Source organism: Rutidosis leptorrhynchoides, chromosome 4 (assembly GCF_046630445.1).
Source record: "Rutidosis leptorrhynchoides isolate AG116_Rl617_1_P2 chromosome 4, CSIRO_AGI_Rlap_v1, whole genome shotgun sequence".
Lineage (NCBI taxonomy): Eukaryota > Viridiplantae > Streptophyta > Magnoliopsida > Asterales > Asteraceae > Rutidosis > Rutidosis leptorrhynchoides.
Window position 1 is genome coordinate 67812967 of NC_092336.1, and position 26416 is coordinate 67839382.

General features: G+C 31.5%; 3 protein-coding genes across 3 annotated transcripts; 2 read left to right on the forward strand and 1 right to left on the reverse strand.

The window, feature by feature from the left end:
* The first annotated feature begins 4186 nt into the window (after positions 1 to 4186).
* On the forward strand, positions 4187 to 5539 carry LOC139844291 (uncharacterized). The gene is made up of 3 exons (XM_071834509.1): positions 4187 to 5020; positions 5127 to 5229; positions 5307 to 5539. Exons 1-2 carry the CDS (start codon positions 4457 to 4459, stop codon positions 5181 to 5183), a joined length of 621 nt encoding a protein of 206 aa, XP_071690610.1. The 5' UTR covers positions 4187 to 4456; the 3' UTR covers positions 5184 to 5229; positions 5307 to 5539.
* Positions 5540 to 11983: 6444 nt separating this feature from the next.
* Positions 11984 to 15235, forward strand: LOC139840706 (protein FAR-RED IMPAIRED RESPONSE 1-like). Its single transcript, XM_071830955.1, has 5 exons — positions 11984 to 12159; positions 12360 to 13412; positions 13490 to 14399; positions 14702 to 14767; positions 14972 to 15235. The coding sequence occupies exons 1-5, from the start codon at positions 11984 to 11986 to the stop codon at positions 15233 to 15235; spliced, it is 2469 nt and encodes an 822-aa protein (XP_071687056.1).
* Positions 15236 to 22917: 7682 nt separating this feature from the next.
* LOC139840707 (uncharacterized) lies at positions 22918 to 23370 on the reverse strand. The gene has a single exon (XM_071830956.1). It carries the CDS (start codon positions 23368 to 23370, stop codon positions 22918 to 22920), a length of 453 nt encoding a protein of 150 aa, XP_071687057.1.
* Between the last annotated feature and the right edge of the window lie 3046 nt (positions 23371 to 26416).

A 26416-nucleotide genomic window follows, 5' to 3' on the forward strand; every position in this document is an offset into this window, starting at 1 on the left:
GTGAAGTATATTTATACTCGTGCACTCGATGTGAGATCATAGTCCCATCTTTTCAACAACTTTTATACTTTTAAATTATGGGATGAGAAACATATACAGTTTTATACTACATACTTTATACTTTGAACACAAGTACGGAAACAAACATTCCACAGCGAGTTAGAACAAAAATCCTCAATTCGATTATCATTAGTTACACTTGCAGGGTGTAACCGAGAACTTATATTGTGTGGCCATACGGGTTTGACAAACCCTCATTCGGACGGTTCGCTACCGTTGTGCGGATGAAATATATTTTCGAGAAACAATGTATGTTCTAACACTATTGTGATGGGGTTCTATGGAAGGAAAGTTAAGTCTTGATAATTGGGTTCTCGCGAACATACTTTTGGAATGCAAACGATTTGGATAATCAACGTTATGGAAATACAAAATCTTGTGGTTCAAAAACAACGTTTACAAATACACCTATGATTTCACCAACGTTTTTCGTTGACAGTTTTCTATATGTTTCTCAGGTTCATACTTGGCTACTTGATACATGCTTCCGCACACTTTGATTACATGCTTGGAGTCAAGCATACATACTTACGCTATTTATAACAACCGTGATTTTAAACTTATTATGTCGCAAATTATTTCATTTATACTTTACAACTTTTGTAAACTTTAAACTTGTTGTCGAACCGTTTGGTAAACTAAACTTTGTAAGTCTTGTACATTTCAAATGAATGCGACATAATTTTGATCAAACGCGTCTCAATTAGGAACTATGACCACGCAACGGGACCTAAGTTAACGGCGCCGTCAATGACGATTTTGTCGGGTCGTTACATGTATAGATCTTTAACAACTCCATATCTTTTGAAAAATAGTCTCAGATCATTATCATTCCAGTGGCTTGGGTGATTGAAGAACATTATCGAGGTAATGTCCATTTCGTTGTTGGGGGGTTTTGATGTAAGGGAATGTTGTTCGGGTAAGTTGCGTGGTAATCGTTTTTTCTAGTAGATTGAAAATTAGGTTGATGTTGTACCCCATATTTGTGTATGAGGTACCGATTGTATTCGTTTTTTTTATGAGAGTTGAATCGATTTTTATGTTTTTTCTCAACTCGAATCCATTCACCTTCTTCAATATCTTCATCATTCTGTGGAGTGTTGGTTGAGAATCGATTTGTTGTAGTCTGGAGGTAGGGGGTTTGAAGTTTTGGGGTGGTGGTGTGCTGTCGAAAAAGATGGAGAGATGGGAGAAGTAGGGAGAGGGAAAGCCATCATTCTGTATGAGGTTAACGCATATATTCTTTGATTGTTCGATTGCTAGAGAGCTCTGGAGCAAATTGCGCACATGGTGGGTTTGTAATTTGCATGTCTACCAACGGATCTTCGGTCCAGCGGTACCGCGGTTACACTTGTGTACTCGCAGGGCTAGAGGTCTCAGGTTCGAACCTCGTCACCCGCTCTAGGAATTGAAATATATTCCTTGAAGGTGGCTCAAAGGGAAGGTTTTACCGACTTTCTCCGGGACTAAGGTCCGGCCCGCATGCCCCTCGGGATGGTTTAAGGGTCGGATCCTCAGAGTGTGGTTCGAGTTTCCTGCCCGAAAGCGCGTGTGTGTGCAAATGATGAGTGTCGTTGAAATAAATGATACGCTGATGCAAGCTTGCCTTTCAAATAAAAAAAATTGCATGTCTTCATAGACTAGAATGGGATTGCATAGCTAGTGGAATATCATTTAGGTTGTGAAACACAAGTTCACGACATATATGTTGGCTCTTTATGGATCATGTGGCAGTTCATACATTGCATACTCTTTAATAATAGCTTAGTCAAGAAATGTGAACTTTTTGATTTAATTAGATTGTATTATTTTTCTTGGTTTAAGTATAGAGGCAATATGGTATGAAATTGAAATTTATGGCTTTCAATGCATTTTGTAATCCCTTCGTATTTTCGTTGATGGCTCATTGCTAGAGAGAGTTATTTCTAATAAATTATGTTTTTTAATAATAGATTAGTGAAATGACCCGTGAAATTACGGGTTTGTTTAAACGAAACAATTCAATGACATGTTTTAGGTATTAAGTGAATGTAAATGGTAAAATCATTTATTTTAATGAACCGTTCAACTAAGAAACTTGTCGTTGTTCTTACAAATATATAGAGACATGTATTTTCGCATACATATGTAACGTAATTAATTTCGTAAAAAGAATCCATATTTGAATATTAATAATATAATAATTATAATTATAATTATAATTATAATTATAATTATAATTATAATTATAATTATTATATTAAAAGTAAATAATAATAATAATAATAATAATAAAGTTCGATCAAAGTTGAGTATTTATATTTTTATTAATAATAATAATTATTAGTAATAATAAATGCCTTTTAAATTTTTTTATAAAATTAAAATACAATTATTATATAAAAGTTGTACAATATGCTATAAAATTTGGGTGTTCTGTAGAAGATTTTACAATTAATGAGAGATTAGTATTTTCTTTTATAAAAGATTTCGTATTATTTTTTTAATTAAATTAATATAAAACTTATGGCATCATGTTGACATAAAGGGTAATTAGTTTAATGATGACATCATCATTTTAGAGCTTTATATGACTATACAGATGTAGATACAATAAACATGTTGTTTTGAAAAATAAATTAGAATTATAAAATATTTGTCTCTCCGTCCAAAAAAATAAGAATATTTGACTTTTTTGTTGATTTTAAATATAGTAATGACTTGTCTAATTTGTCCTTTATTTAATGTAGTTAAAAAATTAACTATTAAATAAATTGATATATTTAAAGTTAAATTTCCAAAATAAAAATGGATATAATTGGAACTTTAATGATTTTTAATGTTTATTTCTAGAAATGGACAATAACTTTAGAACAAATGTAAATAGAAAGGTGGACAGTTTGTTGGGACAAAGTGAATAGTACATGAAATTGGGTTACTTTAATCATATATGAGGCGGTGTTTAGGGCGTGAAATCCTATTTTTGGCCCAATAACGCTCATAACTCATTGTTTTGGGACGTGAGGCGTAAATTTACGAGTACAACTACTAAGTTTAGTGTTTTTATTGGTTAATTCTTTATTTTATTAAATTAACTTATTTTCTTTTCACTACTGAATTACGAATGAATTATATTTTCTCATATCATTTGTAATTTTCTACGATCTTCTTTAATAACTCCATAACAAAATCATTTCTTACGACATTTTTAATCAAGCATATTTTCACATCAAGGGCAAAAATACATTTGAGTGCAATATTAATTAGGGTTTTTAGGTTTAGCGGCTTTAACTCTCCGGTATTAATTATTTATAGTGATAACCCGGATCCGACTTAAGCAACATCGAAAGGGCGGTTAAAAGCCGCCAGTTCGGTATGATATCTGCCGTTAAGTATCGTAGCGGTAATAACATGTGTGCGCAACACTCGAATAGATGCAAGAACAACTGTGCAAAAACCAATTCCACGTGAAGCTATGCGTAAAGTTGCACGGGCATATGTGCGAAAAATCAATTTCGTGGATCTATGCGTACAAGATATTGTTGACAACTGCGCGTATTGTTTTCGTAAACCGCATACAAATAAATAATTAAACATGATAAAAAAAAACATTATCATCCGAACGTGTGACGGTAGGAACACGAGACATTATGTCGCGTGTTCCACGGATGACGCAATTTTATCAAGCATATTTTCACGCTAAGGGCAAAAATACACTTAAGTGCAATCTTAATTAGGAGTTTTTTTTAGGTTTAGTGGCTTTAACTCTATGGTATTCAGTTGTTTACCGTGATAACCCGGTTCCGATTGAAACAACATCGGAATAAAGGTTTCAGGCTAGTCGTCGTCCGATTGAGACTCGGCCAATCGGGGCGTTGGGCGGAATAGCCTACACGAAGTGTAGTTAAAACCTTGGATGATCACGAGAGATCGTAGTTGGCATAGAGAGGCGACCCGTATGAGGCGTTTTAAAGATGCTTTTTGTGTAAGAAGAGATCTCACCCTATATATATATATATATATATATATATATATATATATATATATATATATATATATTCCTTTAATTTTGATTTGATTTTCATTTGATTTAATTTTGAATTTTGATTTTGATTTTGATTTTGATTTTATACTTAATCTTACTAATTGTTACGGCGTAAAATAGTCATACACAGTCTTCTACTGGTCATGCTTTTATTCGCACAACATAGAACCACCACACCCCCGTTTTCACCGTCACCTCCTCGTCCATCCTCTCTTCATCTTCCAAATCTTATTTTTTAGGGTTCTTATTGCAACAATCATAATCATATCTCACTCACAAAACCCTAACTTTTATATATATATATATCTCTATATCGACTACATATCCTGCTAAACACACGCCGATTACACATCACTTGTATCTACATCCACCATGACAACGCTTCCGGCTAAGCATCATCAACGCCTTCACAATTTCTCACTTCCCTTTCTAAAATGGGGACAACGCATCCAAACCAACAACCACTGCCGTCGCCGTGACCGTCACACCCGCACCGACTCCGATACCGGCCGGAAACCTCATCGTTCTCGTGACCGCGCCACTGAGGTCACGGAACCTAACAATAACATCGACGAACAAAACAATGACGTTTTCGTCGAGAATTTAACGGACGTTGATGTCGTTACGGCGGTTGACGGAGACGTTAAGCCGTGGAATTTGAGGCCTAGAAGGTTAGCGATCGGTGGTAGTGACGGTAATGGTTTGGTTTCCGGTGTGTGCGGTGCGAAGTCCGGGAGGTTGTTGAGAGGTTGTCCGGTTGCTGGCGCTGCTCCGGCGGCGACGGCGGAGGAGAATGACGACCAGAGGATGAAGAAGCAGCGGTTATGGGTCTCGTTGTCGAAGGAAGAAATTGAGGAAGATATATATGCGTTTACTGGATCAAAACCTGCTAGAAGGCCTAAAAAAAGGAGTAAAATTGCACAGAAACAAGTTGATGTAATAAAATCAGTGTGATTATGTGTAGCTAATTAATTGATTACTTGTATTATATTTATGTGTTGATTAAATTAACTGATTATTGATTATCTTTGTAAAAATGCAGAACTGTTTTCCAGGACTCTATTTGGCTGGGCTTTCAGCTGATTCATATCGAGTTTAAACTGCTACTGCTATTACCATTAGGGCTTTACAATACTACTACTATGGTACGGATATTAATCGGTTGGTTTTTTGAATTCGTTTTATGCGCTTTTGGTGTTTACTGTGCTTTAATTTGTTGCAGAACTGGAGGCTTATAATATCTACTTGGAATAGAGGGGGATGCATTTCATGTTTATTAATGAGGGCTAAGTTTGAGGTATAATGTGCTGGTTTTGAATATATAAAAGTGGACTGTTGACTAAAAGTTTAATGTTGTAGTACCAAGACTTTGATTTTTAGCTAGTTTTTTTTCTTCTTAATATGATAAATATGAATGTGTAGAAGATTCAAGTTAGTATGATGTTAAAGATGTGAAGTCCCTTGTGCATTTTTTTTGGGTGTTTCCATCATTTTTTTGATTGGTTTTTCTGGTATTTGCTGATAAGCGAATATGCGTAGTGGTCATTGAAGGTCATAGTTTAAATTTTGTCTTTGTTGGATCTTATGCATACGTTCTTTTACAAATGATATGAAGCTCAAATTGATTACTTTTCGGCTATAATGATATACTTAATATGTGTATGATATTCTGTGGGAATACCTGCTACGTAGGTCTGCTACTGGGATTCACTGGAAATTTAGTTGAAAACTCTTAGTAGTGATCATGAATGTAGCAAATTGTTGAAAGCCCCTTTTTCACAATTAATATGTGTATGATCATATAGTTAGTATTTAGTTAGTTACCTCAATGTGTTATACACTAAATCACTTGGAATTCGCAACGGGATAGTTGTGTATCGTTTATTCTGCCTGCAAAAGTATTTAGGATAATTTTCAATTTTGCCTCGTGCAATGCCTTAGTGAATTGTAACTCAGAAGTCTATGATAGCGTGTTTTGTTCTACATCTTGGACCGTTTCCTGAGTCCTGATTTGGTCGTTAACTATCGTAGTGTTCGATAATCGTGGCAAAAATATTCAAGTTATACACGCTGTTTGATTGATAGCATTCTGTTTTTCATTGTGAGCAAGAAAGTTATGGGTAACTTCTTTTTTTCTTTAACTTTATTGTTTGAGTTTGTTTATTGTTACTGGCCTCATCTGATTTCTCTCTGATAATGGCATTATCTGAAAATGAATCCTAGTCTTCAAAAGGGAAATCAGAGAAACTGTGGTGCTATTTTGATTTTTATGTGTTACAATCATGTCGATGCGTTCAAGTTGATAGAAATATTGTGTTACTTTGATTTAATGATGGCTATACATACATTATGTTGGTAGAACAATTATACATTATGGCTATACAGACAGTGCAGATTGTGCCCACAATCTGGTTTCGTATTTAGGTATGGACCCTATAGTTTCGGTTATAATGCTAGATGTATTAGAAATACCTCTATTTGAAAGTGTGATTCGTTTTTGCTATGTTTATGTACCATTGTGTCATAATCTCAGGTTGTTAGTTTGTTATTAGAAGTAGCACCTGGTCCTGGATCGCATTATTTTAGCTTTTAGAAGCTGCACCGTCTTGATCATAAAGATGGAAGCTCCATAAATTTTAATCTTTGTTGCTTGCAGTGGCGGAACTTGAACTCGGATACAGACGGGGCGAGTGTAAAAATTTAATAAATTTTTCATTGTCAGTAGTAGTAAACACTAAAAAAACTTTATTTTTTAGTATATTTTTTTGCCGTTAAATTCAGGTGGGGCGGATACTCCATTTGGGTTACACAATCCTACGCCACTGGTTGCTTGTCTTGAGCTTCTGCTCCATGGTTTGGTAATTAAATGAACCCATGACATGAAGTTAACAATGGAACTGTATGTACACCAAAGTAGGAGGTTCTTTGGTTCGGATTCGGTTTATTTATTTCGATTTGTTTGGTACGAAAATTCTAGAAAGCAAAATCGAAAACCGGATCGGAAGTGAATTTAGAATCAAAATCCAAACAGAACCAAATGTTAAAAATTGAATATGAATTCAGTTCGGTTTGGGTTAAAATTGAAAAACAAATAGAGTAATTTTTCAAAAAAACTTCTAAATTGATTCTGAATTCAATTTATGTTTTAAAGGTCGGTTCGTGGTATCTCTGTTTCTCTCTCTCTATATATAATATAGTAATAATTTAATATATTATTAATTGAATTCTATTTTGATTTGATTTTTTATTTAGACGCGTTTAAAAATGTAAAACTTAAAGTGGAAGTGAAATCGAATTTTCAATTGCACGCTAAACCGAGTTGAAGATCGAATTCAATTTGTTTTTTTTTTTTTTTTAATTTTGTTCGTCTTCCAGACTAATTCAGTCTGAAACCTAATATTGAATAACCCATGGTGAGTGTGGTTATTCGAACTCTATATTTGTATTTTATTTTTCTAATTAATATTAATCTTAGAACTCTATACTTGTATCTTATTTTTTTTTTAATTAAAAGAGTGTAATGTGGGTTCAAAACCTTACTTGATTGCTGGTTAGCCCAACGCATAACACATTGCAAATAGTATAATCGATGTAAAAGCCTATCATGTCATTTGATGGGCTAACAAACCATAAGTCATTTAAATTTGACCCAACTTTCTCCCTTCTAAGGCCTTGTTACCTTGTGTTGATATATATGCTATTTATTGGGCCAATTCAGACCATTGTTATGTGTCGCGACGTGGCTATAAAAACTAATTTCATAAACTTTATTTAAATAATGTAATATTCAATCACCAGAAATCATTTCGAGTAATAAAATGATACAAATTATTGTATATCCAAGTGTAAATATTTATACACATTTTTTTTTTATCTAAGAAGCTTTATATTATATTATATTATATTATATTATATTATTATATCATATGAAACAACTCAGCAATAACAAAATTATTATTATTATTATTATTTATTATTTAAATTAAAAACATAGTTATGAAACCATGTCCCACATTTGCCTTAACCAATATTCATATATTCTTCCAACCAAAATGGATCTCAACGTGATGAAATGAAGGTCAAAATAGTCAATCTAGATGTGCAAATGTGCAATCATGATTGAGATGAGTGGAACTAATTAATAATAGTATAATTAGTATTAGTATTAGTATTAATGATTATAATTCATACGGAGTATTCTCTATTGATATTGATATATATATAATTATAATAATTAATTATGATTATGGTTATGATCAGGAAACCTCCTGCACGTGCCATTTCAGTTATACCTTCAGTTGGGGGATTTGATTAGATAAGTATGATGTGTAATCACATGCTTAACAGCTCAACCCAATCACATGGCCCAGATACGATTTAGCCCATTCTTTCTCATTTCTCTTACCAACTACTACCTCCGTCTCATTCCAATAGGCTAGTATTCCATTTTGGGTTGTTCCATTCTGATAGTCCACTTCCATAAATAGAAAGGAAAGATGATATTTTATTGGTGGATTTGGAGAGAGAAGATATTTCATTGGTGGAGAAATGAAGTTAGTGGGATTTCCTAAAACTGCGTGTTTTTTGTCTGTGGACTATTGGAATGAGACGGAGGTAGTATCATTTTACTATTATAATTCATTTTTCAATCTTTTTTTTTTAAAGACAAATATTCCATTTTCAATCTTATTAACAAAATTTGAAATGTTAATAAGTTTAACTGACAATATTAAATCAAACCTTATTAATAAATACCCCAAGTAAAATTAAAAACCCCAATTTTTTGTAACATTCATTTTCATAATATTTTAAGAGCACTCATTCATACCAAAGAGCCAATGGTTTGACAGTATCGAAGTCACTCTTATAACTTTGAGGTTGAGAGTTCGAGTCCCGTCTAGGACATTTCGAGGTGTATATATTCGTGTTAGTATTAGTTGGATGTGTAATACATGTATTATTGCTAAGTGTCTTGTTCAAAAAGTTCAGTTCCATAATAATTTGATGGCAGAGATGAGTTTTCTAATTTGTCATTCTCAAATATGCTAACATAGTGGTAAGGTCCATTTTTCTAACTTGTGAAAATAGTTGTCATTTAGACTACATAATTATAAAATTGTGTAGTTGGGATTTATCCAACAAATATTATTAAAAGGTAATAAAAAGACACTTAGTTAAAATTCAGAGAGTATATGATACTTAGTCCAGAGAAGAGGCGTATAATTAATTTTAGGGATTTATCACTTATAAATTGAGCCAGATTTTAAATTTTAACTAGGTTCACATATGGTCTAAATGTCCAATCACGTCCAGAATTGTTAAACATGTAATAGTGTTAATGATTATGATTAAGCTTTTATTTATGATATAGTTTTATTTTTAAAATTAATTAATTATGTACAGTAATAAATAAAAACTTATTAAAATGAATTAAATAATAATAATTAAATAATATAAAAAATATAAAATAATTAAATAATAAATTAAACAGTGAATTATTTTTACACTTTTACTTTCAATATTAAATTTAGGGGCTGTTTATTTACAGCTTAATGGGCTGTGTTGAGGGAATGCATTATTCGGTCATCCCTTGTGATTGTTTACTTAAAGCTTAAATTAATGAGATGGCTGTCCTGAGAGCAGTCTGGGTCATTCAAAAAGGGGCACTCATATCCATTCAGCAAGTACCTGTTACCATATTACCCTCTTTTTATTTCATCTTCTCCTTCAAGTGTCCTAAAAATAATGAGTACGAAATTCCATCGACCACCACTTGCAACTTCATCAACCACTATTTGCAACTCCGTCGACCACCACTTACATCTTCCGTCAGCCACCACTTGGAGCACCGTCGGCCACCATCGTGTCTAACTCCGCCGGTCACATCTTGAAGATTGGATAACCATCACCGGCCTCAATCCATCTTTAATTGAGTGTTTGTTTCGAATCAAAGATTTTTTTATTATATTTTAAATCTGGGTTTCTTGTTCTAATTGGGGTGTTTGTTTGTAATTTAGGTTTCTTGTTTAGATTGTTAATATTGACATGTGTGGGTGATAGGAAATATGGATTGTAGATTCCCTTGATTATTTTAAGTTTGATAGATTTGCACATGAATGTTCTTTTTCTGGTTCGTGTGCATTTGGACGAATTGATTTTTGTGTTGGTATGAATGAAATGGTAGGAAAGAAAGTATGTTAATAATTGAGATAACAGTGACGTTGAGATAATTTTGGATAAATGGGTGATTGATTGTTTATCTTGATGCTTATTTCTAACAGTATGGGATTTTTGAATAGAATTATAGAATTAGAAGAAGAATCTGGATACAAGGGTAAAATGGTAATTTAAACTATTCAGTCAATTTATTCAGCATAAAAAGTAAACAATAATTTTTATTATTTTCTTACTGCATATAATCATCCATTATTCATATTGCCATCTATATCCATAATTGACTTAATGAAGAAAAAAGTAAACAGGCCCTTAGTGTCCTGCTAAACACTGAAATTAGATACTGAATTTAGTATCACGACTCATTTTAATACTCTTATATAATTACAAAAAGAAAAGAATTACCAAGCTGGCTGTTTAAACATCAGAACTCGGAAGTTTTTTTTTTTTTTTTGACAAAAAACTTGAATTAAATTAAAATAATTTTTCACAAAAAGTGAAAAATGAGAAAACAACATACGGCAAGCTGGGCTTTACATACTACATCCCACTTGCAAAAACCCATTTAAAAGGCTATCAAACTAAAATCATACATGACATTTATCACTAGACTGAATCTCAATGGGAACATAAAAAAGGCACATTTGAACTACAACATGAACACATTAGCATCAGTGAAGAGACTGAATCTCAATGGGAACATAAAAAAGGCACATTTGAACTACAACATGAACACATTAGCATCAGTGAAGAGATGATCCATACATGAAACAGAAAGTTGACGCATATATTGACATTCACAAATCATTTGAAGACTTTAAGCTTTATCCTTTCACCTGAGACGACCCAACAATTATATGACACCGTTAAACACCAATTCGATTATATGACTAAAAATATTTGTAAACATCAATAGAAGTTACGGAGTACAAGTTAGAGATAATAAAGTGAATTAATTATTAGTGACAGTTGCACATGCATCGGTGCACGTGTGGGTACCTCGAAGTGACATGCTCAATTATTATTTTTACTATTATTCCAAAAATATATACTCTAAAAAATATACTCCATCTCCTGTAAAATAATTACTTCAATTATTGGCCTCTTCTGATTTTTTTGTCAAAATTTTTTCGAAAACTTCTCCTAACAGCGCTAAAAGAATATTTTGCCAAATGTTTTACACTTTTTTAGACTTTTAATTTTGCAAGTTTGATAATGAAAATAAAATTAATACAATATGATGCATATAAATAACTATAACTAATATATATAATAAAAACTGAATATTAGGAGATTTGTGGAGATCATTTCAGATAATTAAGCAAGGTTTTTTCGTTATAAATAAAGAAAAACGTACAACTATAAAGAGTGTTGGATCTTAAACTTTTTCATTAGGAGGGTTGGGATCTATATATTACAGAGTATTTAAGTATACAGAAATGATATAGCCACCCAAATAATTCACTCAAAAACTTCCACCCACTGACTTGGCATAACACGTGGTAACTAACTGCCTTTCATATATTTTTGGTTATTATTATGATATAATTGACTAGGATTACATTTTCCATTAAAAAAAAATACATAATTCACAATTTTAAATCAACCCAAATGCATCTACGTAACAAATCTCAATTTATTTAGATTGAATTTAATTTTTTATTATAATTATAATCTTTTCTAGTGTCTCAACAAAACTTCTTCTTCTTTATATTTTTCATCAATATGGATCAATACTCATCTTCTTTTACTTCTTCACCACATGAATTAGATGAATCATCTTCTTTTACTTCTCCATTAGATGATGATGATTCGGAATCTCACAATATGGAATTTGAAGAAACTCAAAATATGGAATATGGAAAATCACAGAATATAAAAATTGGTGAAGGAATGAATGAGTAAGAGTTATATTTCTTACATGTTTTTCTTTTATTCATATATATCGTATTCATGTATCAAACTTGATAGTTGATTAATCAAACTCGATCACATTTTGTATCAAACTTGACAGTTGATTGATGTTTTATTTTGATACATATTTCTATGAAATAAAATTTAGTATATCTTTTATCATAACATATAGATTTTTTAACTTCAGGAAATGTCACATTGATTTGGAAAAAGAAACCGATTACAATGTAAACGATGACGATGAGGAAGAAGTTAGTAAAGATGGAGGTGGTCAAGAAAACAATAATGTTGGTGTTCGACATGATGAACGAGTTGAAGAACCAAAAATTGGAATGACTTTTGACACGATTGAAGACGTTGCAAACTTTTATGCAAACTATGGGAAGAAAATGGGATTTGGAGTCTTTAAAAGATCTTCGGAAAAGGATGCTATTGACGACATTACAAAGTATGCTACTTTTGCATGTAGTCGGGCTCAGAAGTCAGTCTCCAAATCGAGAAATAGTTTGAACCCTCGTCCCACTACAAAAACAAATTGTGGTGCTAAAGTTAGAGTAGTTCTTGGCGCTGATAAAAAATATCGTTTGTCAAAAGTTTATCTCGAACATAATCATCCGTTTAGTCCCAGCAAAGGAAGATTCTACCGTTGTCATCGGGTAATAAATCGACATGTGAAAAGACAACTTGAAATTCATCAAAGAGCTGGGGTAAGAATGAATAAGAGTTTCAATACTTTGGTCGTCGAGAATGGAGGATATGAAAATTTAACCTTTACAGAAAAGGATTGTCGTAACTATATTAATAAAGTTAAACGATTGAAGTTTGGAGAAGGTGATGCTGAAGCGGTACAAGGTTACTTCTTGAAGGTTCGGTCAGTAGATCGTGAGTTTTTTTACGCATGGGAATTGGACGAGGAAAATAGACTAAAGAGTTTATTTTGGGCAGATTCAAGGTATAGGGCAGCTTACGAGGAATTTGGAGATGTTGTCACTTTCGATACAACATATTTGACGAATGAGTATGATATGCCAATGGCTCCTTTTGTAGGGGTAAATCATCATGGGCAATCAATATTGTGTGGTTGTGGACTAATTTCAAATGAAGATGTCAGAACATTTACATGGCTTTTTCGAACTTTTCTTTCGTGTATGTCAGGGCGTGCTCCTAATGCAATTATCACGGACCAAGACCAAGCTATGAAAAATGCAATTGAGATTGTTTTTCCACAAGCATATCACAGGTACATTGTAACTCACACTTTTAGTCTAGAAAAAATTGAATATTTTTTTATTAGTGTTATGGTTTCATTGTTTTCAGGTGGTGCTTATGGCATATCATGAAAAAAATACCTGACAAGTTTCGTAAACACAAAAAATACAAATCAATTAAGTACCATCTTAAAAAGGCAGTTTATGATTCTTTGACTACCGGTGAATTTGAAGTAGCATGGAAAACAATGATAGGTAGATATAAGCTTGAAAAGAATAGGTGGCTTAATCCTTTGTATGAGGAAAGGCGACGATGGGTCCCTTGCTTTGTGAAAGATATCTTTTGGGCAGGCATGTCTACTACACAACGTAGTGAAAGCATTAACTCGTTCTTTGATAAATATGTAAACAAGAAAACTACTCTAAAACAATTTGTGGAACAATATGAAAATGCATTGAGGGATAGGGCTGAGAAGGAGAACATTGAAGATTTTAATTCCTATAACTCATTGTACCCGCCAATTACTCGTTATGCCATGGAGAAACAAATGAAGGATGTTTTAACCAATGGTAAGTTCAAAGAGTTCAGGGTAGAGTTGACGGGAAAAATGTATTGTGGGATTGGCTTTATAAAATCACACGATGGGTACTTAGAATATGAAGTCATTGAAGATGTAATGGATAATGAAAGGCTTTTGAAGAAACATTTTTTAGTTTGGTTCAAAAGGAGTGATTCGATTGAAGAATGTGATATCAAGTGTATATGTCGTTTGTTTGAATTTAGGGGAATGTTGTGTAGGCATGTACTTACGGTGCTCACTAATGAAAATATATATTTGGTTCCTAAAAAATACATCTTACAAAGATGGAGAAAAGATGTTAAGAGAAGACATACTAAGGTGAAAGTAAATTACAGTGATTGGGTTGTCTCGGATGTTGGCCGTCGTTATGATAAAATGTGTTATGCTTTTTCTAAAGTGGCAGATTTGGCTTCCGATCTAGACGAAAAATGTAATATTGTACTTAATCGGGTTAAGGAGTTAAAGAGTGAAATTTTAGGTGAAAAAGCTAGCAATGCTACTAGCACCATGCATACACCACATATCACTGATTCTAATTAAGATAACGTTAAGATTCGTAATCCTCCATCGGTGCGTAGAAAAGGTCGTCCTCCAAGTAAGAGACTAAAGTCCACATCCGAAAAAATCATAACAAGTATCCAGAAAAGGAAGACGGTATTTAAACTATATAATTTCTTTTTTTGATTGAAACGTGAATAGTTCAACTAACCTTTTTGTTATATGCATATTTGTGATTGTAGACTTTACAAGATTCTGGTCAAAGTGATCATGGATACGGAGTTGCAGATAACGAAACAGTGAAAGAGGTAACATAAGAAGCTATCTATAGAAATTATAGGTTATCTCATATGTTCTTAATTATATGGTTCCGTTTCCTTGAACATATACGAGATATGTACTTCAAGAAAACTTATATATTTGTCTGTACCATGTTGGTTATTTATATGATTAACATCAACCATGTATTATATTTAATTGTGAATATCTTACCACATCTAATCTGATCGTAGGAAACTTCAAATGCATATTATGTTTCAAGTGATACAAATCATATTGAGTATGCTAATATTCCGCTTCAGTACGGTGGATTCATTCCAAGTTATGCTATGCCAGAGTCACTATATCCAGCACAAAATTATCATGTGTTTAATCAAGCATCTCCACAACTGCAGCTAAATGTTGTCCAAATGCAGCAACAATCACATATCAACTCTTTGAACGCACCAATTAATATGCCATTTGGTCCTCCAAATAACGCACCATATCGTCCATAGAAGATTTAGCGGTTTAGTATCTCCGATTTTCATTTTATTATATGATCATGGTTGAATGTTTAGTTACCTTCTGAATTGAAATGTTGGGACACTTTTTTGTGGCACATACATCAATTTAGTTTGATTTTTAGATGAACTCATGATACTTCTATTAGCTATTATGTTTTGTTTTTTTTTGTTTTGTTTTTTTATTTTTATCTGCTTTTTTTTTACTTATTAGTACTTTTTTAGATTAAGTAATTTAATTGGGTGCCTAATCTTTACAGCACAAAAAAACAGACATCTATGTCTATATCTATATATATATATACATATACATATACATAGTTATTAAAACAAAACAAAAGAGACAAAACATGTATAGGATTGAAAAAAAAATATGTGGTTGAGTTTAATATTTGATTATTTTTTAGGTGGGGTTTGATCAAAATTTCATTCCGTATATAAAAAAGTTTCACGGCTTGAAGTGGGATTTAATATAATCCTTACTAATAGTCAGATACTAAATAATAATAAAAAAAAAAAAAAACTAAAAATATATGAAAAGCAGTTAGAATCCACGTGTCTATGCCAAGTCAGTAGGTGGGAGTTTTTGAGTGAATAATTTGGGTGGCTATATCATTTCTGATAAGCATATAACTGAAGGTTGAACTTATTCATTGAGGGCAAGATCACATATAATTAATTTCTTTCAAAATATATATGAATATGAAGATAAAAATTTTTTGAGTTACGGACGTTTTAACTATTGAATAATTAAATCGGAGTCCGTATGAAAATTATATGACCAAAATGGTGGAGGCTCGCTGATCTATAAGCGGCCATCGTTTTTATCACCTCTTCTTCATACAACTCCGATTTAATTGATTCAAAAGCTCATACGTTCATAATTCAGAAGACTGCAAATTTATTTTTCGTTGAGGACCAAAGCCCATCCATTACTCTCACTGAGATTCGTACTTAACTACACATTTATTTATGAAAACATGTTAAATAGAAGTTTTTTTTTTTTTTTTTTTTTTTTTTTTTTTTTTTTGTATATTTACAAATACTAAACTCCGACTTAGGCTAATCTATAATTTATAATAATGTAAATTTATATTGCAAAAATAAAAGGCATATATATGGAGTATAACAACTATCATATCTTAACTAATAATAAAGCTGAGTATGAATATGTATCCAATGATTAACTAACTGGAATAATTAGCTATACTTAAATAATTCAAAGTATTATGCTCTGTGAGGTTCTCTAATTACATGTATTTTAGTGGGCATATAATATTTTATTTTTTCTTTTGCAAATAAATAGAATTTATTATTGCTAAGGGGATCCAATGTTGAGGAAAGTATGACAATAATTATTCTACGGGCAGAAAACTACTTGGAAATGAAACAGTTGATAGCTGGTAGCTTTTATATATATATATATATATATATATATATATATATATATATATATATATATATATATATATATATATATATATATTCAGGTATTTTACAGAGTAGCTAAAACTGTTAAAATAAATACTAATGTGACAATAAGATAAGAGCATTTTCTTAAACGCTAGTTCAATTAGCTTTTAGCATTTTCACTTCCTCAAACGCTAGTTCAATTAGTTTTTAGCTGAAACTGTTAAAAACAAAGCTTTTTTATTTGATAAGAGATTTGTTATAAAAGCTAAAGGATAAAAGTTTTTAATAATTTCAAAAAGTTCATTGTCAAACATGTAAGTTATAATTAAGTTATAATGAAATGGTAGCATATTGATGGACTTTTAATTTACCAATATAAATATATATAATATAGTTTTATATATAATAAGTATAATAAGTCTTAAAAAGAACTTTATTGATCTAAAAAGGGTGAAATGTCTTATAATATTATCAAACTTTTAAAATGTTGTAGTAAATGTATCGATATATTTCCATACTAGAGAGTTAGGAAACTGTAATGAAATTTTTAATAAGATTACTAAAATGTAGCATAAAACTTAGCAAAAAAATTTATTATGGAGAAAATTGTATCAACTTCTTTTTTCTCCTAAATAAAGAGATGGTAATATTAATTTTTCTATCATAAAATTGAATGTTCAAGTTTCTTTATATCTTCAAAATGTCATGTTACTAAAGAAAATAGATTAAAAATCAATTTATATAAAAATATCGTGTCATTATGTATATGTTATTTATAAAAGCTTTACTTTTAATACACAATGAATAGAATAATGAATAATTTATTTATATGATTGAGTAGGAAATAGGGATGGCAATGGTCACCCGATCCAGTGGATATCCATCCGATCCACCCGCTTCGTGATGGATATGGAAAAACTTAAATGGATATGGATACGGATATGGATGAACCTAAATGGATATGGATACGGATATGGATGAAAATTTTCATCCATGGATATATCAATTTACACCCGAAATACATATACAAATACATATATATATATATATATATATATATATATATATATATATATATATATATATATATATATATATATATATATATAGATATATGCTTACGTATTTACCATTATTAATTCATTTACCGTTCAATTTACATTTTGCTTTTAATCTTATAATCAAAATAATCAAATAACTATAACTATAATATATTATAATAAAACACGCATATATCTAACAAAATAATCATACAAATTACATATTTAATTTTTCATAATCTATGTTTAATAGTAAATTTAATAAATTGTGTTCTATCTTCGACGAAGATTACACTTTCTTTTGGATAGACTTTAATTATATCATGCTATATTTATTTTTGCTATACAACGTTTTTGTTTTTATCGCATATTAGAAAATAATATAACATTATTTGAATATCCAATGGATATCCATTAACCCGCTTAATCCATTGGATATGGATATGAATATGGATGAATAAAAACTAAATGGATATGGATATGGATACGGCATCACCCGATCCATATCTGATCCATTGCCATCCCTAGTAGGAAATAGAAAGCATGATTAGTTCAGATATTATATAATCAGATTTAGTGAGAAGTTAGGACAACCAAATTATGAAGAGATTTAAGGTTGTATGTTTATTAAATTAAATTATAGGTCATATTAAATATTAGTCCGTACTAAACTACTACTCTAATTTATAATTTATTTATTTATTAATTAATAATAAATTATAATAAAGTAATATATACGGAGTATACAAGTATTAGCATTAACATAGAGGGTATTTTTGACCATTGACCAAGTTAAGGTTCTCACGTGCGTGGCAGAGACAAGGCTTCGCTGTTAGTGTGCTGTTTGAGATTAGTAGTGTGATTTGCCACGTACAATACACATGACTACTAATCATGGTGTCCCATGCAACTTGATATTAATACAAATCCACTTGCTAATATTGATTATAATATCTGATAGTAGTTAGTTGAGAGAGCCGTTTTCGTTTGAGGCCAATTTGAGTGATTTTGGGAGTTTTTTCAAAACCGTTAACACCATATTAACATCACAGATTCAAGTATCAAAGGCGGATCATTCAAAATTACATCTTTTATTAGATTAATTATTGCATTTTTCATTATGAATTCTAAGTTCCATGATTGATTCCATTGTTTTGAACATAATTTGTGGCTAAGTTTAATATATTTATCTAGAGTAGATACTAAAAATGTTGCATTGATTTTTAATTTTATTTTTTTTTGTGATAAATTAATGTCTTGATAAAAGAAAGATTCTCGCTTTTAATGTCATTTATTCAATTTAACTAGTTACAATGTTGAGAAGATCAAATCGACAATTTGAGGCTTCAAATATAGTGATTTTTAAAAAGGGAGCACACAATTCGGGTTCAATTCCTGACTATGTCAAATTGTTCAAAAAAGAGTGTGACTAGAGGATGCGCATAATGCGCAATTAACCCGGTACCAGGTCTTGCGCTCGGAGGACTTGATTACTCGAGGTTTTACCTTCTGTGGTGGAGCAAATGTGCTCGTTCATAGAAGAGTTTCCAAGCTTAGCAAAAAAAAAAAAAAAAAACATAGCGATTTTCAGTTGAATAGGCTAGTATTAGGGATTGTGCCTCAACTATGTAGCAAAGAGGACGAGTTAGGTTTAAAGAGATTAGACACATGTGAATTGTGTGTGATGACCAATAACATAATTAGTGGTGATTGGTTGGTATTTGGGTATTTATTTAGTTTTTATAAATTTTATTACCTTATTTGACAGACCAATTGCCGGAGTCCTTTTGTTTTTTGTTTTTTTTTAGTTTCTGGCAAGAGTAAGTTTTTGTCACCTAATTTGCTTTGGCTAGCTTCCTGTTGTTTGGTAGCTGATATTGGTGTCCGAATTTTAGGTACCGGGATTTGGTGGCCAGAATTTGGTACAAGATTTTGATGGTATGATCCTCTTTCCCTTGTCTTACCTTCTATTATGCGATTTTCATCCATCTCTGGGGTCTCTCAGAGTTCCACGTTCATGATGTTGGTAATTTGGTCGTCGTGCACCGCGACTTGATTGCTTCCATTGTTTTGAGATGTTTGTGGTGGAATTTATCCATTGATATGTTGGATCACTTTGTTTGTGGTTTCATGTTTGTTGTTGTGCAATCCCTCATTATGTCAGTAAGGTTTGTGTATATGTTGTGGGTATTGGGTAATTTAATCGGGTTTATTTGCTGTAGCTCTTAGATGAAGAAGTTGAAGAGAGCTGTATGTTGGTTTTAGCTTTATGATTTGGCTATATTTAGAAGCGTGTACTTTGGAAGTGTAAGAAAATATTATTCAGGTCTACAGTTAATTTTGGATTGTTTAAAAACGGGTTTGCACTGGTGTATTTAGTTAAGTGTATTTTTTTTTATAAGAGTTGATTGTTTCAATACGCTGGTTTGTTTGTTAGTTCTTTGGTGGATTTTCAATGAAGTTGGGATGTTTATTAGAGTTCGAGTCAATAATTGTTTCAATAGGCGGCCACAGGTTGAGTTGTATGATTTCATATTAAACTTATATGTTTCAACATTACTTGAATATGGTAGATATGAGTGATGACATGAAGGTTTAAATGACTATAATATGCGATATGACTAGGTATTTATGCCCAATAAACTATTGTTTACTATGAAATTACATAAACTCTTAGAAATTCTACAAATTTCATTCTCCACTAACATCTTATATCTTATAATTGGTTAAATACAAAGTGCATTATAAAATGGAACATTCTAAAATAGTATTTTGAACTTGTTATACCTGACATACGTTAAGCTTTATATATACTCGATAACTGAGGCCCAAACACAAAAAATAGTTCCATTGGATAAAATTTTCATACCAATTAGGGTTTAAAGAACAATAACATAATGAAAAGAGTAGGTCCTTTCTCGACACATATTAGGCAAAATAAAAAGCCAGAAGTTCCAACAAGACCCGTTGAAACCCATTTTCAAACCTTTAAACATATACAACATCAATGACTTCAAGTTTTAGTTATCAGTTTCGAATTTTCGTTTTCAGTTTCGCGTTGTGAGTTTCAGTTTGTATGATGAAACGCGAAAACTGAAATGGAAAAAATGAAAATAGAGATAAGAAACTTGAAATTGAAAATCAAATTGAAAGGTGAGACTGAAAGCTAAAAACAAAAATTTCAAAAATGAAACGCAATATTAAAACCTGGAGTGAAACTATAAATTTAAAATGGAAAGCTGAAAACTAATACGCTAAACTGAAAACTGAATTCCGAAATTGAAACTCGAAACCTAAACATGAATCTAAAAATGGATACGGAAAACCGAAAACTAAAACATAAAATCCGATATTGAATCATGAAAGTAAATTGAATCTTAAATATAAAACGTGGAACTAAAAACATAATTGTGAAACGAAAAAGTGAATATGAAAACTGAAGCGTAAAACGCACCAAACGCCAAACGAAAATGTGAAACTTGAAACTGAAACAAGAAACTCAAATGAGAATATGGAAACTGAAATGCGAAGCTCAAATTGAAATGCAAAATCGAAAACCAAAAACCAAAACGGGAAACCAAAACGTACATCTGAAACGAGAAAATGAATACTGCAGCGCCAACTTGGAATTGAATTGCCAAACGATAAAATGAAGACCGAAAATGGGACTCGACCCAACTTGACCAAACCCGACCCGACCAAAATATGCGTGTTTAAAATTGTGTTTTGACCCAACTAGGCTAATCCCGACATGGGTCTTGACCTAACCTGTTTGACCAATTTAAAAGCTTATCTGCTTCGACCCGTGACCCGTTTCGACGCTAACCCATTTGTTCCTTGACCCGGCCGTTTTCCAGGTATAGCTGTATTTATTAAATTTCAAGTTTCATTATTTATTATGAATTACCTTAATTACTCATTAATGCAATATAAGAGTTACCATTTTTATGTGCGCATAAATTACACATTCTTTTATTTCAGACCACTCCATACAGTCTCGCAGTTATTTCCCATTGTCTGAGTCAGAAACCTACAATGCACACAACATCTGCGAGGCGTTGTATGGCATTTTCGTAGTGGGCGTGGTAGGCTGATCATCGGTCTCTCAACGGCAGCAAGTGTCGCATCGTTGTTTGTTATTGGCTGACAAGTATATCCGTTGGAGCGTATGATTTAATACAAAAAAAAAAAGCTATCATAAATACTATGTTTCATTTTCTTGTTGAAACACACTTCTACACTTCTTTTCTTTCACTTTCATTCTCTTAATATAAAAAAATTGATAAACAAAATCAGTTCAAAAAACATACGAGATGTTTAATTTCGTATTTAATTATCATATTAACTATTAGAAAAAATGATGAATAGTATCAGAGGCAGTTTTGTCTTTTTACATATTTTACTGTAGCAACGGAATCACTGTATCCGTTAACACTGTAGCAACGGAATCACTGTAGCAAATTTAATTTTTTTTATTTTTTTTTGTTTCCTTTATATTTTTCTCTACCCGTTATAACAATTTTTTTTTATTATTTTTTCTTTTTGGGTTTCCTTTATATTTTTCTCCACAAAATAACGACTTAATTGCGTTAAATTTTTAAAAGTCAACAATTCCATAGCGAAATGCGGAGATGCACGTATATTGTTAATTTAAAATAACATTTAAATCTTTGATGGGTTATACCTTTTAGTTCGACTCGAGTTGCGCTTTAACGACATCATCGTTAGCCACGAAATAATTTTACAAAATAAACGCAATAAAATACATTGAAAACCGAACTCCCGGCGCGAAGCGAGGGTTCAACAACTAGTTGTATTCAAAAGATAAGGAAACCTCGCAATCTATAATATTTGTACACGAAGCTGGTCAATGTTCTAAAGAAATTATCCCGTCAACTTAGAGCACAAGGTATCCATTAGTCGAATTCAGTGTCCATTTCGGTGTCCATTTATTGACACTGAAATTGACTAACTGTGCGTCAGGTGGAGGTGTCCACAGTGTCCATTTCAGTGTCCATTTTTATTTTTTATTTTATTTATTTATTTAACAAATATTAAAAACAAAATACTAAATTAAAATTCATAAAATAAACTATATAATTTATTAAAATTCATAAAATAACCTACGTTACATTTATTCGAAACATTCATAAAAATAAACTAGAGAAGAACATTTAAAATTCATAAGTCGTCCCGAAGATCCCATAAATGTTCGACCAAATCCTATCGTAAGCCTTCGTGAACTTCACTATCACGTAACTCCTTTGTTCTTCTTTTACGAGTGTCGCATCTGTCGATCCAAGTACGTTGCATACGTACAACCGGCTCAACTACCCAATCATTCTCAGCAAGGTTGTACCCAATGTCTTCAATAATGATGTTATGTATTATGATGCACGTATACATAAGTCGTCTCATTTGATTCACTTCGTAACCTCGTGCGGGTTGTTGAAGAATATGCCAACGACCTTGTAGAATCCCAAAAGTTCTTTCAATATCTTTGCGAGCTCCCGCTTGTTTCCTTGTAAAGTAAGAACGTTTTTTGTCAACTGCACATGAAAATCCTTTCACAAATGACGCCCATGTTGGATAAATACCGTCAGCTAAATAGTATCCTCTTTCGTACTCAACACCGTTTACATGATAAGGTACGTCTGGAATTTCCTCATTAAGCATTGAGTTGAACTAATTACTATTATTTAGCACATTTATATCGTTGTTTGATCCCGCAACCCTAAAATACGCATTCCAAATCCAATTATCATACGAGGCGACGACTTCAAGCATAATAGTTGGGTGACTGTGATCGCCTCGCATATATAGGCCTCTCCACGCAACTGGACATTTTGCCCAAGCCCACTGCATCTAATCTATACTACCCATCATGCACGCAAATCCATGAATCCTTTCATGACCTTCATACAAACGTTGAATGTCGTGCAACGTAGGCTCTCTTAAGTAGACATTTGCGTACAAATCAATGATACACCTACAAAAGTTGTGTAGAGATTCCCGGGCAACTCGTTTGGACATTTGAAGATACTCATCCAAAGCATCCGGTGTATACCCGTATGCTAGCTGACGTAGTGCGGCTGTCATCTTTAGATGCGTACTAATACTCCAATAACCACGTGCATCTAGTCTTCGATGAAACCATCTAAAATAATATGGCAGTGGAGTTGCGGAGTAGTTTAGAATATCATTCACAATTCTAAGAAAAACACGTCGTCGCATTCGGAATCGACGTTTGAAATTATTATCCAAATATTTGCACCCGTCGTCAAAATAATCATCCATTAAGTGATCATGTGCTTCATAATGAATATGACGAATATGACGACGTGAGTTAATGTGAAGACCCGTCCTAATCCATCCGGACAAAGTCCATATTGATTATAAACGATTCACAACAGTTGGTTACATCGCGAGGTACTTGACCTCTATATGATACATTTTACAAACATTGCATTCGATTTTAAAAGACAATCTTTCTTTACAACGAAAGTTGACGACATGCATACCATTTCATAATATATCCAACTATAATTGACTTAATATTAATCTTGATGAACTCGACGACTCGAATGCAACGTCTTTTGAAATATGCCATGAATGACTCCAAGTAATATCTCGAAAATGAGCAAACGCACAGCGGAAGATTTCTTTCGTACCTGAGAATAAACATGCTTTCAAGTGTCAACCAAAAGGTTGGTGAGTTCATTAGTTTAACACAAACAATCTTTTCTATCATTTTAATAGATCACAAGATTTTCATTTCTCATAAATAAACGTCCCATGCATAGAGACAAAAATATCATTCATATGGATTGAACACCTGGTAACCGACATTCACAATATGCATATAAGAATATCCCCATCATTCCGGGATCATCCTTCGGACATGATATAAATTTCGAAGTACTAAAGCATCCGGTACTTTGGATGGGGCTTGTTGGGCCCGATAGATCTATCTTTAGGATTCGCGTCAATTAGGGTGTCTGTTCCCTAATTCTTAGATTACCAGACTAAAAAGGGGCATATTCGGTTTAATAATCCAACCATAGAATGTAGTTTCGATCACTTGTGTCTATTTCATAAAGCATTTATAAAAGCAGCGCATGTATTCTCAGTCCCAAAAATATATATTGCAAAAGCATTTAAAAAGGGAGCAAATGAAACTCACACATATAAATATTGTAAAACAATTATTAAAACATTTCCATGTATTCTCAGTCCAAAATGTAAAGAGTAAAAGGGATCATATGAAACTCACCATACTGTATTTTGCAGTAAAAATACATAGAACGACATTGAACAAATGCAGGGTTGGCCTCGGATTCACGAACCTATTTCAGTAATATATATATTAAAACACATGTAATTGTAATTGAACTAATTTATTCATTATATCCTTAATTTATATCTTATGTATATTTAATTTGTGTATATAATCAAAAATGGTTAATATTTATATAGTTATATTAATATATTTATATACATACTTGTTCAATGTTGTATTTAAAAATTGATAGTTTGTTATTTGTACGTATTTATATAAATAATTTTTAGTAGGTTTGATATATATAGTTATGTGAAATTTTAATATAAGTATAGTTTATATAATAAGTAAATTTTATGTACAAAATATTTATCTGTTTAAAAAAAGCAATTTTTTGGTATTAATGATTTTCTAATAATAATAATAATTATAATAATAACTTTATTAAAATTGATAATATTAATAATAATAATGATATTGTTAATAATAATATTTTTATTTAATGATAATAATAATAATACTAATAATAATAATACCTATATCAATTTTAATATTTCTAATAATAACCCTAATAATACTTAATGATGTTACTTGGTAACAAAATGATATTAATATTAATATTATTTATAATTGTAATTATAATCATAATAATGATAACTAATACTTATTTTAGCATTAATAATATTAGTAATTATAATACATGTGATAATAATAATAACTAATGATCACAATACAAATAACAATAATCATAATAATAATAATAATAATAATAATAATAATAATAATAATAATAATAATAATAATAATAATAATAATAATAATAATAATAATAATAATAATAATAATAATAATAATAATAATAGTAACAATAATAATAATGATAATAATAATAGAAAAACTACCTCAATTTGATAAGCCTTAAAAAAAAGACTCCTATGCTCGCGCCAGGGATTGAACTCCCGACATCTCATTTAAACAACTCCCTTCCAAACCACTGAAGCATTCAAGTGTTATTGTTTTATTTCGCATTTTTATTTATATACCAAATCGTTTTTATTTTTCTCATGACTTCATCACCTTCCTACTTGAATCAATTTTTGTTTACAGCCCAACTGAATTTGTAATTGGATTTCGATTTGAATCATGGCCCAATGGAAATTTTAATTAATACGGCCCAACAGCAAATAAATCGGCCCAACAACAATTAGTTACGGCCCACAACAGTCTCTCTTACAATTAAAAAAAAAAGTAGAGGCATGGGTTCGAACTCAGGACCTCTCGTTCACCAACAACACACCCAACCGTCCCTCTATTCCTACTTTTCTGTTTTAAATCTCCATTTCAATTTAGTTTAACCATTTCTAGCCAATCTTCTCTTCATCATCTATGACTTCCATCGTCATCAACATAATACCGTAATCATTATCATCATTTCCTTTATCA

What these genes read in the sequence shown, in the direction of transcription:
- LOC139844291 (XM_071834509.1), top strand. Translation starts at nt 4,457, where the DNA reads ATGACAACGCTTCCGGCTAAGCATCATCAACGCCTTCACAATTTCTCA. An exon ending in TTGCACAGAAACAAGTTGAT is followed by an intron (nt 5,021 to 5,126) that starts GTAATAAAATCA and finishes GTAAAAATGCAG; the next exon opens with AACTGTTTTCCAGGACTCTA.
- LOC139840707 (XM_071830956.1), bottom strand. Translation starts at nt 23,370, where the DNA reads ATGCTTAATGAGGAAATTCCAGACGTACCTTATCATGTAAACGGTGTT.
- LOC139840706 (XM_071830955.1), top strand. Translation starts at nt 11,984, where the DNA reads ATGGATCAATACTCATCTTCTTTTACTTCTTCACCACATGAATTAGAT. An exon ending in TTTCCACAAGCATATCACAG is followed by an intron (nt 13,413 to 13,489) that starts GTACATTGTAAC and finishes CATTGTTTTCAG; the next exon opens with GTGGTGCTTATGGCATATCA. An exon ending in ATAACGAAACAGTGAAAGAG is followed by an intron (nt 14,768 to 14,971) that starts GTAACATAAGAA and finishes ATCTGATCGTAG; the next exon opens with GAAACTTCAAATGCATATTA.